General features: G+C 38.2%; 1 protein-coding gene across 2 annotated transcripts in view; it reads left to right on the top strand.

The window, feature by feature from the left end:
- Window positions 1-15,880, top strand: part of PDE7B (phosphodiesterase 7B) — a 171,481-nt gene that overhangs the window by 45,264 nt on the left and 110,337 nt on the right. For both annotated transcript variants that reach the window (XM_032102112.1, XM_032102111.1), the window contains exon 3: window positions 10,716-10,776. In XM_032102112.1, the coding sequence (XP_031958003.1) occupies window positions 10,716-10,776 (61 nt within the window). The remainder of the gene's footprint in view (window positions 1-10,715; window positions 10,777-15,880) is intronic.

Below are 15,880 nucleotides of genomic sequence, written 5' to 3'. Positions count from 1 at the left end.
GCAAAGCCAGGCCAAAAGGCAATGTAAGATTATTCCCATGACAACAGAGGTCAACAGGTTAACATTTCTTAATTCTACAGATGAAGTACAGTTCCCAGTTTTCCCCCCTGAAAAGCTGCATCTAGTAGGATAGGGAGTAACAGGAGACACATCTTTGCCTTTTTTTGCAAAATTCTTGGGGTTTACTACTTACAGAAGGAAGACATGTCTCTTCAAGAGAATAAATCCAGATGAAGGGAGGGAACCACATTCAACCAAGTCTTTCTCTAGCCTTCATTTAGATCCCATAAATAGTAGATGTTGTTGCCTCTTAGCAAAGCCTGAAAGAATAGTAACTACTTCCTTTTTCCTGTTTCTGTACAAAGAAAGCCGGTTTAGTACAGAGGCATCCTATGAAATTAATTTGTACCCTGCCTTTTAAAATAAATGTTACCTTTCTTATATAATGTGCTTTACTGTGTGTTGTAGTTCAAATGTGAGGTACATGACCTTTTTTCTACTGCAAAATGTGGTTGTTCATAACCAAGTCTAAAATGCTTTCATGTTTCTTATTGATGAAAACTTATTAAGAAAACAAAGACTGGCAGGTAAAGTGCTTGCAGTAAAGTGACTTTAGAGGTCTCTCACCCTCCAATTTGGTCAGGATATTATTTGGATTACACATGGAAGTGAAATCTATAATAAAATTTCAGACCTGTTTGAATATGTGCTCTCAAAACAGGATTATGACAGCAGTTGCAGATAGCTTTGAAATTATGATGGCTTTATTTTCTCTAGACTAGAGATTGATGGCTCTAAAAGACATTTACTGCAGACCTAGGGAACATTTTGTTCCCATGGAGTGTTTTTGCTGTTTTTTATTCTAGTTGTTTCTGCATTCTAAAATAAGCCTCTTTGGAATGAAAAGCTTGTACAATTTTTGTATGGAGAAGCAAGATGCAAATCACTTGGGAAGGCCTTGGGACTGCCAGAGAAGAAGGAAGATACCTGGGCAGTTAATTCCTTTTGTTAACTCCTGGGCATTTCATTCCTTGTATGAATTCCTATGATGAGTTTTACCACAGGAAAAGAAACGTTTGCAGGTACTTTGCCCTTTTCTTTTACCTTCTCAAGGGTAGGCATGGATGTAGTCTTGGCTAAGAGATTATAACCAGAATCTTTTCAGAAGTGAAAGAAAAGAGCAGCTTTGTGCAATACTTGCCAACAATACACCTATTTTGAACTGATGCTTCTACACATAAAACAAAACAAAACACTACGCTTCTGGGAATTATTTTCAGGGAGAAAATTTGTCTTTTTAGCATTACTCCAAAAGACTGCAACCTTGGAAACAGTAGCTAATGTGTCAAAATAATGTGGATTTCCCTGTATCTGAAATACATTCACAGGGATTACTGCAGTAGCATCTAAGTATTTCCTGATAATAATGGCATTTATATGGCTCCAGATAAGTTATTAATCCCACTTTGAAAGTTGACAGAGATGTTAGTACCAACGACACTTTCTTGTAATGCTGAAGATGTTCTTCCACAATGTCTAACATGACAAATTTGAAATGCAAATTTTTCCTGTCAAAACAACACTTGCTGTTTTTTAGCTCCATATGTTCTGCATGTAGAAACATGATGTATGCTGGCTGTACTTGAATTAATAAAAGCCATGTTTTCAGTGTTAAGGTCACTCAGTTTCTTGGTTTGCTTTCCTCTTATAAGCTGCACTGATGTAAGAGTATCACCGAACTACAGAATGGGTCAGGTTGGAAGGGATCAAAGTGGGTCATTTGATCCAACCTCCCTGCTCAGGCATATCCTAGAGCACTTTGCACAGGACTGAATCCAGACTGTTCTTGAAAATCTCCAGTGAGGGAGATACTCAATGAGTATTACGCGTAAGTACAATAACTACTTGTTTGTAATGAATAGCTATGACTGTAGAAGCATGTGTTAACAACCTAAATAGATGCCCATTTTTACAGTATGTGGTAACATGCTGGACAGGTGGCCACAAAATTTTGTTATCAGGTCAATTTTGCAGAACTATTGAAGATAACACACATATATTAATATTGCTTATAGTGGTAAAAGAGCTTAAAAATAAGTACAATGTGGGAGAGCTCAAAATGTTTGAAAAGTATAACCAGGAGCAAATTTGGAAGTAAAACTCTAAGTGGTTGGCAATAAACCCAGGAGATACAGTCTGACATGAGCTATTCATGTTGTGACACCTTGAAATCATCTAAACAGCTACTCAAAAGAAGGCCTGTGGCCATCTTTTTTGGTGGTGTCTTCTTTGCACAGCAACTGGGTCCAGGTCTCCTTAGGGCATCATAGGGGCATCATCCTTAGGGGCCTCAGAGTGCTGCAGGAAGGACTTCGTTCATAAAAAGTTTTATTTACCCAGTTCCTTATGGATGCCAGACAAAGTTACTCTAGGGAAAGAGCAAGGAGAGAGAGAGAGAGTGGGAGAAAAGAGAAAGGGAAGAGCTCCCTTTTAACAAGATAGCAAATTTTGCAGTCATTGAGCAGCTGTCCTTGAGACCCTACTACCTTCAGACCCAGGCAGTGTGTAGTGCACAAGCAAGGAACTAGGGAGAAGTAGTTTCCTGCCTTCTGCATCTAAGCGCTCCATTTTCACTTCTGCTGAAGCTGTCAACTTGACAAGACCTTCCACATATGTTTTCAGGTTTGTTTGATGACTTCTAACTCTCTCCTACATGGTTTGTTTGGTCCAGTGCCAGTTCTGTTACCTAAGTATGCCAGAAAGTGAGTGAAAGTGGTGGACTAGTGAACACATTACTTAACTGTTGGTATGCTTTTGGCATGGGTTGTTCTCACCAACTCCTGTTCCTTAAAAATGAAGCCCTAGAAAGGATGAAACGGGACTGCCTCAGCATATTCCAATGTTTTAGGGAACCAGGAATGCCCAGCTCTTGAGTAGCAGGTGGCCACTCGTGCTTGGTACTGCTCAGGAAGTGGTCAGGGTGACAGTCGTATTCGGCAGATGCCTGTGTCATCTTACTGGCACCCAGTCTTCCTGTCCTTCCTGAGACTGTGCTTTTGTTTGCAAACCGTATGGTATGCAGTGGGAACACGCAAATAAGCGGGTGCCAAAATTCATCCCACGTTGCTCTGAACAGCCTGAGGAGACTCTTCAGGAGATTCATTCTTCCACAGACCCTTGATTTGCTTATTGGAGAGAGTGGTGTGTCAGCTGGTACTTCTGAGGCTTTGATACAGTAGATTGGTGGGAAATATGTGACAAAAACATGAGGTTGAAGTTGAGACCTAAATTTTCACGAATTAATCCCATATTTTCCTCCCATTACATATTTCAATAGAAAGTGAAAGTTAAAATGGCTGTGACCATGGAAAGCAACTAGGAGAACAGCCCAGCTCTACAATTCAGAGAAGGAAAGATAATTATGTGGTCCAGGAAATGTTTTAAATACAGAAAACTTTGATGTTTCACATCAGAGCAACAATAAATAGAGAGAACATATTTGCCTTTCCCCTAATATTGATATTTTCCTCCCATCTTCCCTCCCACTTAGAACTGTTTTTGTGGTGGGAGGATCCATTAGGTAATCTACAGATGTTTTACATTCTTAAACGTAAACTAGAAAATGAATTGTAATACAGATTCATCCCATGAGGGTAGAAAACTAGTCTGCTCTTTAACATTTCATGGATGATGGCACTCCCTCAGAACATGCCTGAAAGTTGTGCCTCACCCATTAGTGCACACTAGACTGTGACTTACTGCTTATTAAAACCCAACATTTTTATTGCTAAGTAATTCTGGATTTGGCTCCCAGTGCCCCTGTTATAAACACTTAAAAGTAGGGATGCCATATCGAAACACTGACAGATTCTCACGAGGGTCAAGGCTACTGGCGCCTCCCTAATGAAGTCACACGCTGTTAAACTTTTTTTCCTTGACTCAAGAAGAAAACAAAGCAGCTAAACTGCTATATCCATTTTCCAGCAACATTAATCCATTTCAAACCACTCTTAACCATAGTAAATCACGGGTTTGTTATAAAATGAACTGCCTAAAGGTTCACCTCAGGCTATTTAGCCCACAAACAAGATGCTGACTACTGGCAACAATGGTTGGTTGGGAATTATTGCTCAATTTAGTTGCAATTACTTAATTTGCAGTGTCTTCTGTTCAGACTAGCTGAGGGTCTACGGCATAGTAGATTCCAGAGTGAAATGCAGTGCCAAGGTGCTGGTGGAGATTGACAGTGACAGTGTTGAAAGGTTACTTAAGCAATATTTTTTAATTTCTTGGAGGGAAGAGAAACCTTCCCTTTCACTGGGAAAACTTGGAAAGGGACGAACTCTCAAAACAAGTCTGCTCAGATATAGCTATTCTACTCTGCAGAAAATCATCCAGGTGTTAATAGAACCTGAATTTTCAGTTTAAGTATGCCTCAATGCTGATGCTAAATAGGGAAGCTGGAAACTTTACCCATGAAATACTCTACAGTTGCAATATAATAGTTGCAATATAACAGTAGTAATTTGAATAGCAAAATATGTAGCATTCTGGCTGCTAATAGTATTTTAAAGGCAATCCTCAGTATGCTGTGATTACACCATAGTTATAAGTGGATGGACATACACAGAATACATGCGAGTTCAAGGGTGTGCTAGTTTGAAAACAAACCAGTGGGAGGTGCCAAGTCAGAATAAGAATTTAATATGTAAATTAAATGAAAAAATAAAAACAAAACACCGGTTCAAACTGACAGAGTCAGGATACAACCTGACACTCTGTTAGTCAGGGTGGCAGTCTGATAAAATGGTGGCTGCAGTCCCCTGAAGTGGTGGATGTGGTTCTGTTGAAGCGGTGATCCTGTAGAAGGGGCTGCTCTTCCTCAGAAAGTCCAGTGTTGGCTATGTAGCTCTTGTCCTCTGGAAATCCCGTGGAAAGGGTTGTCTCTGGTGTTCGACTCTCAGATTATATCCAGGATGGAATGCTTGGTTCCTCCCTCTGGGTGGAGCATCTCACAATGGGGTAATGAGTCATGAGGCCAAGTGTTGATTAGGCTCATTAACAGAAGATGGTCCGGAGGGAGTTATCTCTGAGTCAGGCGGCAGGGCATTGATGGGCCATTAACAGAAAGATAGTCTGGGGGGAGGAGGCAAGGAAACACTGCCCCACCTGATTTCAACAGCTCATGAGGATAGTAACAGAATACACTGCAACCCAGGACAAAGGGAAGTGTAGTTATTTTCAGCCCAATTTAGTGAAACCCTTGACTTGCCTATTGTAGATCTAAACTTTCAGGCAAGTATAAGATTTTATCTATAATCATTATGGGAACTGTTAATAAGTCTTTGGGAAGCAGTACATAAAACCAATCACAATTTTTTATAGATCTTGGGCAGTTTCATTAGTTGAAAGATTCTAGTAGTGTTTGCTACCAATGGGAATGTTTATATATGTAATTCTCAAGCTGTATTCATTATACACATGTTTTCATGTAAGAAAGGCAAAGTAAAATTCTTGAAGAATACAGAGTCATCAATTCAAGGTCACATGAATAGGGTGAGCTTTTGCAATTATTGTCTTCAGAGAAAATTGATCAAATATGGGCCTGTAAAAATTAAAATACAGCGTGATATAGAGAAAAGGAGCTTTTGTCTCTAAACAAATACAAGCAGCGGTTTTATTTCCTTTGCTGAGGCCAACAAAGACCATGGATAAAGGTTCAGCAAAACTCAGAAGTATCTGACATTTAAGTGCATCTCAAGATTAAAGAGTATCGGTAGGGAACTTCCTTGTTTTGCATAAAAATTCATTTAATCACTAGCAGATATTATTACAAGGCTTTCATTCTGGGGGAGGTGATAGTGAAAAGGCTGCAGGTGAGATAGATTACACATCAGTCAGCTTTGGTAGTTCCTGTACTTCCTTTTTCCCTGTCAGAGAGAAGAGGCAGAATGGGAAGCACAAGGCCTTGGATATCCTACAGTTCCTACACTCTGATAGTTTATCAGGTGAATCAACCTTAAATGGCCTCCATGCAGCCTGAAGATGAAAGGCATGTGGCCTGACTCTCTCTGAAATATTGCCCTTAGATTTCAGCTATTTATGAATGGCCTGTTGTTTTTATAGATGTTTGCTAAGACTTACAAAGTAGTGTTGTTTTTCACACTAACAGATTTTACAGCTATAATCCTTGGGCAAATGGAATGATGTTTTTGCATACTAGAGAACTTTATTTAAGTACTTTTTAAAGGTGATGGAGAAAGGAATGTGATAGGAAAACAGAAATATGAATAACAGTAACACTTTCTTGCCTCTGAGGTTATCCATTTAGTCATAAAAGCATAGAAGCTTTTTGCTCTGCCTTAAATTCTTTTAATTAGTTGTGTTGATGAGTATATCTTTTAACTCTACTTTCTAAAGGAATAAGAAATTATATGTAGTACTCTAGGAAAAGAAAGAAAGAGCAAGCTCTTTCACCAAACTATATTGTTATGTGGAATCTACTTCCATCTACTATTGGTAAAAGCAAAGCATACTAACTGAAGGTTACTTTAAAAAAAGAAATCAATAGATTCTTAAAAAATATTTGTCATGCAATCAATGTGCAGTTAACACACCTCCTCTATTTGGAGGTACAATAATCCCTGTCACCTCCTGCAAAAAGCAAATGATCCAGTATTTGTTGTCACGTTTGGCTGATCATGTACATCAAGTACCTCCCTGATTATTGCAATGTTGAAGAGACGTGTTGAACATCATACTCAGGACATGCAGAGCACAACAGATCAGAGAGAAGAAGCCTATAAATATGGTTCCTGCTCCAATAACCTTTTAAGCTGGCTTTACAAGACTTGGTTGTCTGCAGCTTAAAAAGGTCAAAATTACACACGTTCAAATTTCATGCCAGCAAAGTTCCTGTTATATTTTTAAAACACTATACAAACTAAAATGATTAAAGTAGTTAAATGCTAGATCAGTGTTAATTATATGGCTTTAATAAGTAGAAAATTAACATTCCACTTACCGCAATTCTCATGAAAAGCACTTTTCAGACATTTGCTTGCTGAATTTTGTCATAGAAAAGAGTTTAGACCCATTTATTTCAATTACTTGATTTGCATCTTCCTCCTCAAAATAAGTAATGCATTAGTCTATCATACAGATAGAAGTTGAATAGAGTGACTTCAAAACCAGTTGTTTCATAGGTAAAGGTTTCTCCACACCATTAAAAAGAAAACAAAAAACCCCAACAAACTAAGAGCTTATTCTGGCTGGGGTATATAAACCCACCCTGTTTATTGCTACATATCTCAAATCCTCCAATGCAGCTGGTGTGAGCCCAGGCATGCTGGAAATGGAAACCCAACCTATGAATGATCATGTAATACCAGAGAAGTAACATGAGATGAGTTACTGCATTAGTACACAGAGTAGATTTTCCATCCGTTCTCTGCATGAACTTTTTCCCTGTTAGTTATGCCCTGCTTTGTTGCAGTTTTATTTACACTGTTTTGGTACAGGGCTTCTTGCAGATGACTGCCCATTTTCCTGTGTACTCCTCATAGTATCTTGCAAAGTGGTCATCTTGGTTGAAAGCACCCTTCTCCAACAGAGGCTCTCCCTGTGGAAGATGGTGTCTGTGCCTTTCAGTGTTTCCCTTTTCAGACAAGTGGTACTGGGCCATCATAGTCACCCAGGCTGGCTTCAAGCTCTCCAATTTACTTACCTCACTAAAGGACCTGAGTTCATGCCAAATTTCTTCTGAATTCCAAGTCCTTTTGTCCCTATTCTCATTTTTCACTTTATTTTAAACTCCACTTTCAGCTGCTCCATGATTCAGTCTCTTTTCCGTGGGGGACATGTCAGTTCCATTCTAGTTTACTACATTGCAGCTTGTGTAACAGACTCAACATCATGGCATGCATTCAATCTCAGAAAAAAAAGTTGAGAGTAGATTATTTATTTATTTATTTATTTTCTTACATAAATTTAAAAAAAAATTTCACATGTGTAATGAACTGCAGGCTGCAATTCTATGTAGAAATACACCTCTATTACTGAAAATATTATTCACTGAAAGCACCTATGCCTTCCTTTCCTACAGAAAGAGATAAAAACACAGTCTAGTCCAGAGTTCAGTTATTTAAAATGTGTGAATGTAAAATGAAGACTCGGAGGGTTGAATTTTACTTGTATTTACCCATTTCTTTGTTAAATCTGACCAATTCAAAACACAAAAGTTCTTTTAAGATTTTCAGCAACAAAGGCTCTTGCACTCCAGGGATATGAACACTGGTAGTACTATTTTCAGCAGGGCCGCCTCTGTGAATTCACCAGCCTAACATCCAGGATTGCATATGGCAGAACCAGTCCAACCAATACTGTGCTGGGCCCAGCCATGAAGCCCAAACTGAGATGTAAATTATCCCAAACTCAGATATGTCTGAGGTCATTCCTCCTTCTCGCTCTGTTTTCTGACTGGCTGAAATTAAAAAGTAGAATAACCAGCAGCTAATGTCAAATTCCTATTCCTTCTCCCTAATAGATCCTTTACTGACTCTATAGCCAATTTAGATGTTTTCAGGAGGGAATGAGCAGCTGCTGTAAGATTAGTTTGGAAATGGATTGGGTCTGGAGAGACTCTTGGCCACATCTCACAGTACCAACCACAATGTACTAGCAGGCAGAGCAAACCTAAATCAGAAAAGGAAGTAAGCCAGTCCAGGAAAAGGACAGAGGAAGCTTGTCCAACCCTGGAAGGAATTCATAGTACTTGTGGCAAAGTCCCAATTTAATCCTAAAGATTAAATCCTGAAATCATTCCTCGCTTCTTGTTCATGGAAAACATTTGCTAACAGCAAAAATGTGCAAACAATTCTATTCTTTGGGGGAGCAAAAGTGAGTTCCTGCTGTATTTCTGTGTCATTTTACACATCCAGGATCCAACTAGGTATTTTTCAGATGCTCTGAGCAGTTTGTTAACAGTTTATTTTCCATCCCATTGACATGTACCTATGAACTTTTACCAGCAACAGAAATTAAATTGTTGCAGAAGCTCTTTCTCCTGGTATTTCCAGCTGCCGTGGTAGTGGTGAAAAATCTCCTAGGCTGACTGTTGTAGCGTGATTTTCAACCAGTTCTGTGGGCTGTAGGCATAAAGGGAATTCAGATAAGGCTGTGAACTTGTATACAGTTATCTGAATCTTGCTTACAAAGCTTTCAAAGTTCATCCATCCTCATAATGGATCCCATGGGATCTTAGTGGGCTCTGGGGAACATCAGCCGATTTCCCAATTTCGTAACACTAGAACTGGTGAGTATTGTTAGATATTGTAAGAAACCATTTGCCAGCCTGAAATGTGATGTTTATGTAAATATGTCTGGAACATACAATACCTCTGAGGGACTGAATTAAAAATAACCAAAGGTTTTCACAGAGCAGCATAACTCCAAGGGTGAGGTGGGCAGTGAATTTTTACATGCTTTCTTCCATTCGTGTTTGTCTAAGTATGCTTGTTTGAGAAGAAGCAGCTGGGAGACTTCTGTGAAAAGATGCCTATATTTAAGCATTCTTCTTAGGAGAATAAATATCAAGTATCTGTTTCTCCTGACAGGGAGCTGGTATAAGAGCATTAGTAAAATCAACTTTGAAATGCAAGGTTTTGTTTTTCTTTTTCAATGTTTCAGTAGTATGTGCTCCCACCTAGGAAGGTTAATACAGGCATCTGTTTGCTCTTTTTAGATGTACTGATATATGAAAAGACTCTGTGTGGGACTTGTGTTTGTTTATTTGTGTTTATTTCAGTGTGAGGGAGGTGAAGAGTCTTTTAAAAATAGTGAGTTCCAACTGTGTTGTTCATTTATGAAACTGCTGCTGTGTTTCATCTTTGATGCTCTGAGGTTTTTTACTTACCTGAGTCTTTGTAGGTTTTAATATTTGCTGCAATGACACTTTCATTAATTTAAAAAAAAAAGCAAAAAAACCCGCAATACTAATAACTTCACCATAGGTGCTGAAAAGGAGAAAGTACATAAGGGAGAGAAAGAAAGAGGAAGGGAAATGGACAGCTCTCAGTTATTTTTCCAAACTTTACTCACTCTGCTTTTATTCCCATTTGGTCGTGGACACCAAAACAGTAAGTACATAGATAAGGAAGTATAGACCACTTTTACCTATAAAATATGAGGCTGTCCTTAAGCCCTTCTCATGAGCTTTGAGTGTAGTGATACGAAACTGAATCTTTCATGTAGCACCTGAAGAAACCACTACTGAAGTTAGTGGGATCTGTCCACTGATTGTCTTTAAATTGAAGTTCAGTCAGACTCACAAGCACACCAGTTATGTTTCTCCTGGCAGCTAAATTGACAGGCTTGTCTGCATAAACTCAAAAATGATATCTTGTCTTTGAAAACAACCCAACACTTCTGTATTCTGTATAATATTCTGTATTATAGCTTAAGACAGATCCAAAGGCAATAGATGTTACCTTGAGTTTTCCTCGGTGAACACCCTGGAATACAGTGTTGATCCATCCTGGCTCATTAGTGATAGCCATTTTTTTCTCAAACTTTGGCTACTTGCAAAGACTTTCATTTTGATGTTTTTACAATGTCTTGAAAATTTCTAGTTCCAAAACATAAACAGAGGTATCAGAGGATGAGGACGGGGGTACTATCACAGAGTCTTTAATGAAATATATCTTTTTTTTCCCCAGAGGTGCGGAGAAATCTCATTTGATAGTCCTGACCAGAATGTCAAATGTGTTCGCATGCTAGGTAAGAGTCTCTTCCCTTTTTTATTCGTGTGTATATAGAGATATGTTTAATTGGGAATTTCTTCTCAAAATTACATGATAATGACCATGATGATCCACAATGGCGTTTACATAGCTCATCCACATGTAGTCCTCATTAATATATTCTTTATGGTGAACTTTCAACTATTTAAATGAAGTATGTATACTCCAGTAATGTCCATGTGCATAGACGAAAATATAGCTGTACCAGCACTGTAATTGGAAGCTCTGATGTGCTGAAGTCCAGAACTCAAATTCAAAAGCTGAAAATCTAGACTTCTAAAGACAGTATTAATTCCACAAGCATGTGTCAAAAGTCTCTAAATCAGACCTTCAGCTGCATCACTCAGGAAAAATTTCAGTCACTGTGATTTTACAGATTTGCACTTGTGTGGCTTTGTAAAAATGACTGTTAAGTAGAAGTGTCTATTCTTTAGAAACAATACAGGAATACTCTGCTATGTTGCATTAATTTCTGTGACCAATTTTATTGTGGTTGCTTGTTTAGTCTACAATGCTAGTACTGAAACATTAACAGTATGGCTAGTATTACAGTGAAAGGCAGGGAGTAAATGTCTAAAAACCTAAGAGATAATGTTTACTCAGAAAAAAAAATGAAATCAGAGGACACTTGCAGATTAAGCTTTAAATTCTGAAGACCTTTCACCTGCCAGGGAAGAGATAAATACATGCTGTAAATCAGAGCATTGCATCTAATAATGCGAAGAATGGAAGCGCCGCAATTTTTTAAACTGCAACTGGCAGTGTCTAGGAACTTAATTCCCATCTGGGTGCATAGCTGTGCTCTGTAATAACAGATTATGTGGTTTGCTGTTTATATTCATTAAATCCTATTTTCACAATAGACTATAATTGCTGCAGAGGAAATCTGTCATGCTTGTAGTGCACAAATCCCAACAGATGAACTGACACAATGGGCCATAATGATCTGTTACATCAATGATCCATGGTTAGAAGTTCTTAATGGAACAAGCTGACAAAAAAAGATACACTTGTGATCCTTTATCATGCCAATTATAATCTACAGTGTAAATACAATTGAGTTCCTAATACTCCAGTACTAAGGAAGTTATATCCATGCAAATGTTATTATGCATTAGGGGGAAGAATGGGGGATGGGAGAGAGGAGAACAAAAAAAAAACCCCTTCTGTACGGGTTCATTCATCATTTTATTTGGCATTTTTATAACAAGTCAGTCCAAAATTGGGAGTTTGACATCGCTCTTAGTGCAAAAAATTCTTTAGGAGAAGTGAGAAGAACAAGATCTTGTTTCCATTACATATATTCTTACCTATGTCTTGCAGTATATACACGTACAAGAATGAGAACATGTGCTGTGCTGTGTAAGGAAACTGCTAGGAATGGAAAAATGACTCCAAGAGCATATGCCAAAGGTGTAACTGATTCTCAGAGGTTCCATCTCTTGTATTAAAAAATATTTTGCCTGCTATTGTTATTTTTCGGTGTACCTAACAAATTAAGGACTGTAGTGTCATATATAATACAGAATTTTACATTTCACCCCAAGGTATTCCAAATCATGTACAGAGCTGAAACTATTCTAAGTACAATTTGTATATTCCAGAACTGGCTCTATAAGAGGTGTGGGAAGAAGAAACTATCGAGTACAAACACAGCAGAAACTATGGTTTCTCTGAGAGTGACTGCTGGAGACAAGCTCCATTGTCCCAATCTATCACAGAAGTCTGTATGGTGCTGGTGGTGCTGTAAAGCCAGAGGCTGTCCATTCCTTTCATACTGAACTTGCAGGGAAGAGCAGGAGCGAGAAACTGTGGATCCAAAAAGGCCTGAGACTTTGTGTTGAATGTGTCATGTAATGCCCAATCTCATATTTTACAAGGGAATTGAATTTCCAAGAGAATGTAACAGGGTTTGTCACTGATCAATGCAAGGCTGACATTAATGTCTGTGGGTGTAACCAGTGAACAAAGCACAGCGTGCCTTCAGAGAGGGACATCTTTCTTGAATGCTCCATCTTTGAAATATGCTGAAACTGTCCTGCTGTCATTTAATGTAATAGTGACACAGTGCTGACAGAAATCTAGAGGGCAAGTCCCAGCAATTGCAAGAGGATAATTACGCTAGTAAGAAAAGAAACACAGGAGCCTGGAGTACTGACTGTATTTCTTCAGGGATCTTTGATGCAAGATCAGTCCATATTGAAACTGCACATTATCAAGCTGTACTGTAAAATGGTAGTAGCTGGTTTTGTCAGAAGATGTTTGTATCTGCTTTATACTACTCGTTCTGCGCTAGCTTCAAATTTAAAGTTTTTCAGAAGTAATGCCAGGCTTGCCATTGAATCCACATTCCTTGAGGTAACATGGATTATGTGTATGAAGTTCTTTTTCTATAAAGGTTGAGGAAGAGGGGTTTGCAGTAAAAATCATATCTTCCTACTAGAAAACAGTAAATAATAGATAAAAAAATGCCAAAATGTTTACAATGGCTATAGTGAAAGAAGGTAACTTTTCAAGGCACTGACTAGATATCACTCAACCTGAGATTAAGAGCATAGGATCAGCTTAATGCCTCATCTTTCAGCATAAGAGTGATGGATAGTTATAATTCAAGTGTAAAAAATAACTTAACAAAATTAAATCGTCATTTAGCAGTGTTTCCTATTATAATAGATAACAGCTATGTGCTCTGACCAGAATATGTTTAGCATTAGTGTAATTATCTGTACTAAAGTCTTTACAGAAAATTATGGTCTCCCTCTTATTTTTTATATTGTGCTTGTTTCTTTACCCTTTTTTCTGTGTCATGATTTAATCCTGGCTGGCAACCAAGTACCATGCAGCCACTCACTCACAGCCCCCCGCAGCAGGAGCTGAATCAGAAAAAAGTAAAACTTGTGGGTTGAGACAGGAACAGTTGAATAATTGAAACAAAATAAAATATAATAATAATAATCATAGCAACAATAATAGTAGTGGTAATGAAAAAGAGAGAGTGGAATAAAACCCAAGAGAAACAAGTGATGCACAATACAATTGCTCACCACCTGCTGACCAATGTGATCTACAGTTGCCAGCCAACACACACACACACACACACACACGTTTGTTTCCTTATCATGATGCTGTGCAATATGTGCAATATGGAATATCTCTTTGGCAAGTTCAGTGTACCTGCTCAGTGTCAGAGTAAGGGAAACCAAAAAGTCCTTGACTTAGAGCAAGCACTACTGAACAAAAACTGTTAACATCAGTATGTTATCAACATTATTCTCATACTAAATTAAAAATACAGCACTGTATCAGCTACTAAGAATAAAATGAACTACATCACCAGCTAAAGCAACATAACCTTGATAACTGTCACAGAAAAAAGTTGGTCAGTGGCCCACCTTTGCCTTTTGAAGACCTGAAGTGTTCAGATCCTAAATATATCACAGCTTTCTTGAGTATGGCATTGGATAAGACTTTGAACCCTGCACATCCATTGTCCTTTGAAAAATGGGAAGATAAGTGCTTCCTCACTTCTTAGGAAGAAGAAGAAGAAGAAATTTATAAGTACAATGAGAAGCTGAAGTTCTACAGTAACGGAAGTAATGAAAATACCACACTGTCAATAGAAGTGTGTTATCAGAAGTTTCTCTTGAATCTCCAAGTCTGCCAGGAGATAATGCCAGCTCATCAGCACTTCCAGGGCAAGGAAGAAAATCTGAACAGTTCTGCTTAAATTGGAACTGTTATCAAGTTAGCGAGGGCACTTGGCCATGAAAAAATTTTCTGATAATGCTGAACAGGATGTCAAAAAACTCTTGCTTTATGTTGTATTCTGGAATTTAGAATCCTGGACTCCCCATGCTCTTTACTTAAAATGAGTTTGACTTTCAAAATTATAATTAGCACAAAAATTGAGGTTATAGAAATGTACTCACTATGTAGTTATCAGTCTAGAGATTCATATTATGAAAGGCAGAAGGGAACTGTCCCTCTCCCTAGAGCACCCACTGCTATTTTCAATGGCACAACCTGAGGTTAATTTTTCCCATATGCAGACAGACATACTCTGGGCTCAGACATGACACAGTATCATATCATGCAGAGATAATTGGGTTAGTTTGCTGTGAAAATTGCTGGTTGGATGCCTAAGCTAATTAACTCTGCTGGGAAGAATTGCATACGAGCTTGTAAGAGTCCAAAGTTAAAGCAACTTTACTGGTTCTCACTTCCTTAGCTAGCTCATCCAAGGCTAACTCAGTAACCTCCACATGGCAGAGCACTGAGTTTTAAGAATCTGTCCTGGAAAAAGTAAGTTCCCTTATCTAGCTCTAGGACTAGTACAGAAGGAAAAAGGTCTGCCAACTAGAAGAGAAACTTCAATTTTTTTGAGATATATATATATATAATATATGTTTTGGGGTTTTTTCTTATCCACATAATTTTGTTTATATAAATAAATACCTGTTTATACAGAAAATAGGCAGTTGCACCCATCACAACACATACAAAATTAAATTATTCCTTTGGTTTTAATCTGTTCAACCTGGTTGATGATAGTGAAGTAAGGGGGATGGATGATAAGCGCCAATTATTACATTACTTATTTTGTTACTCCAGCAAGCAGTCTTTCACCACCAGATTTAGTCTTTACTCCTTAATGAAATGCTGGGTAGATTTTGAAGAGGTCACATCTCTTGCTGGCAAACTCTGCTGTCTGAAGAAATTCTTCCAGGGGAAATGTGAATTGCCCTCCTTAAGGAGCTGGTTAGTAAGATGAAAACACAAAGCTTCCAGACACCCCATGGCAAAAGGCTGAGGTGCTTTCTTTTCATTACTGTAAATTCCACGCAGACAGGAATGATGTGGCTGAGTTTTGTTTCCCATTTGGTGCAGACTTAATCCTTGCAAAAGCAGACAGATGAATCCTTGCTTGGAATAAAAGTAGTTTCCTCACAAATAGCCATTTAAAATTAATCAAAAACAACAACAAAAAAGCCATTATTAAAAAAAAAAATTGAGGCAGTGCCACCTTTTTTTTTAATTCTCCAGACTACTAATACTTAACTTTGTTGCTTTGAGGCAACAAA

This window comes from Corvus moneduloides, chromosome 3 (assembly GCF_009650955.1).
Source record: "Corvus moneduloides isolate bCorMon1 chromosome 3, bCorMon1.pri, whole genome shotgun sequence".
NCBI lineage: Eukaryota > Metazoa > Chordata > Aves > Passeriformes > Corvidae > Corvus > Corvus moneduloides.
Note: the sequence above shows the minus strand (reverse complement) of the source record. Positions and strands in the feature narration are given on the sequence as shown.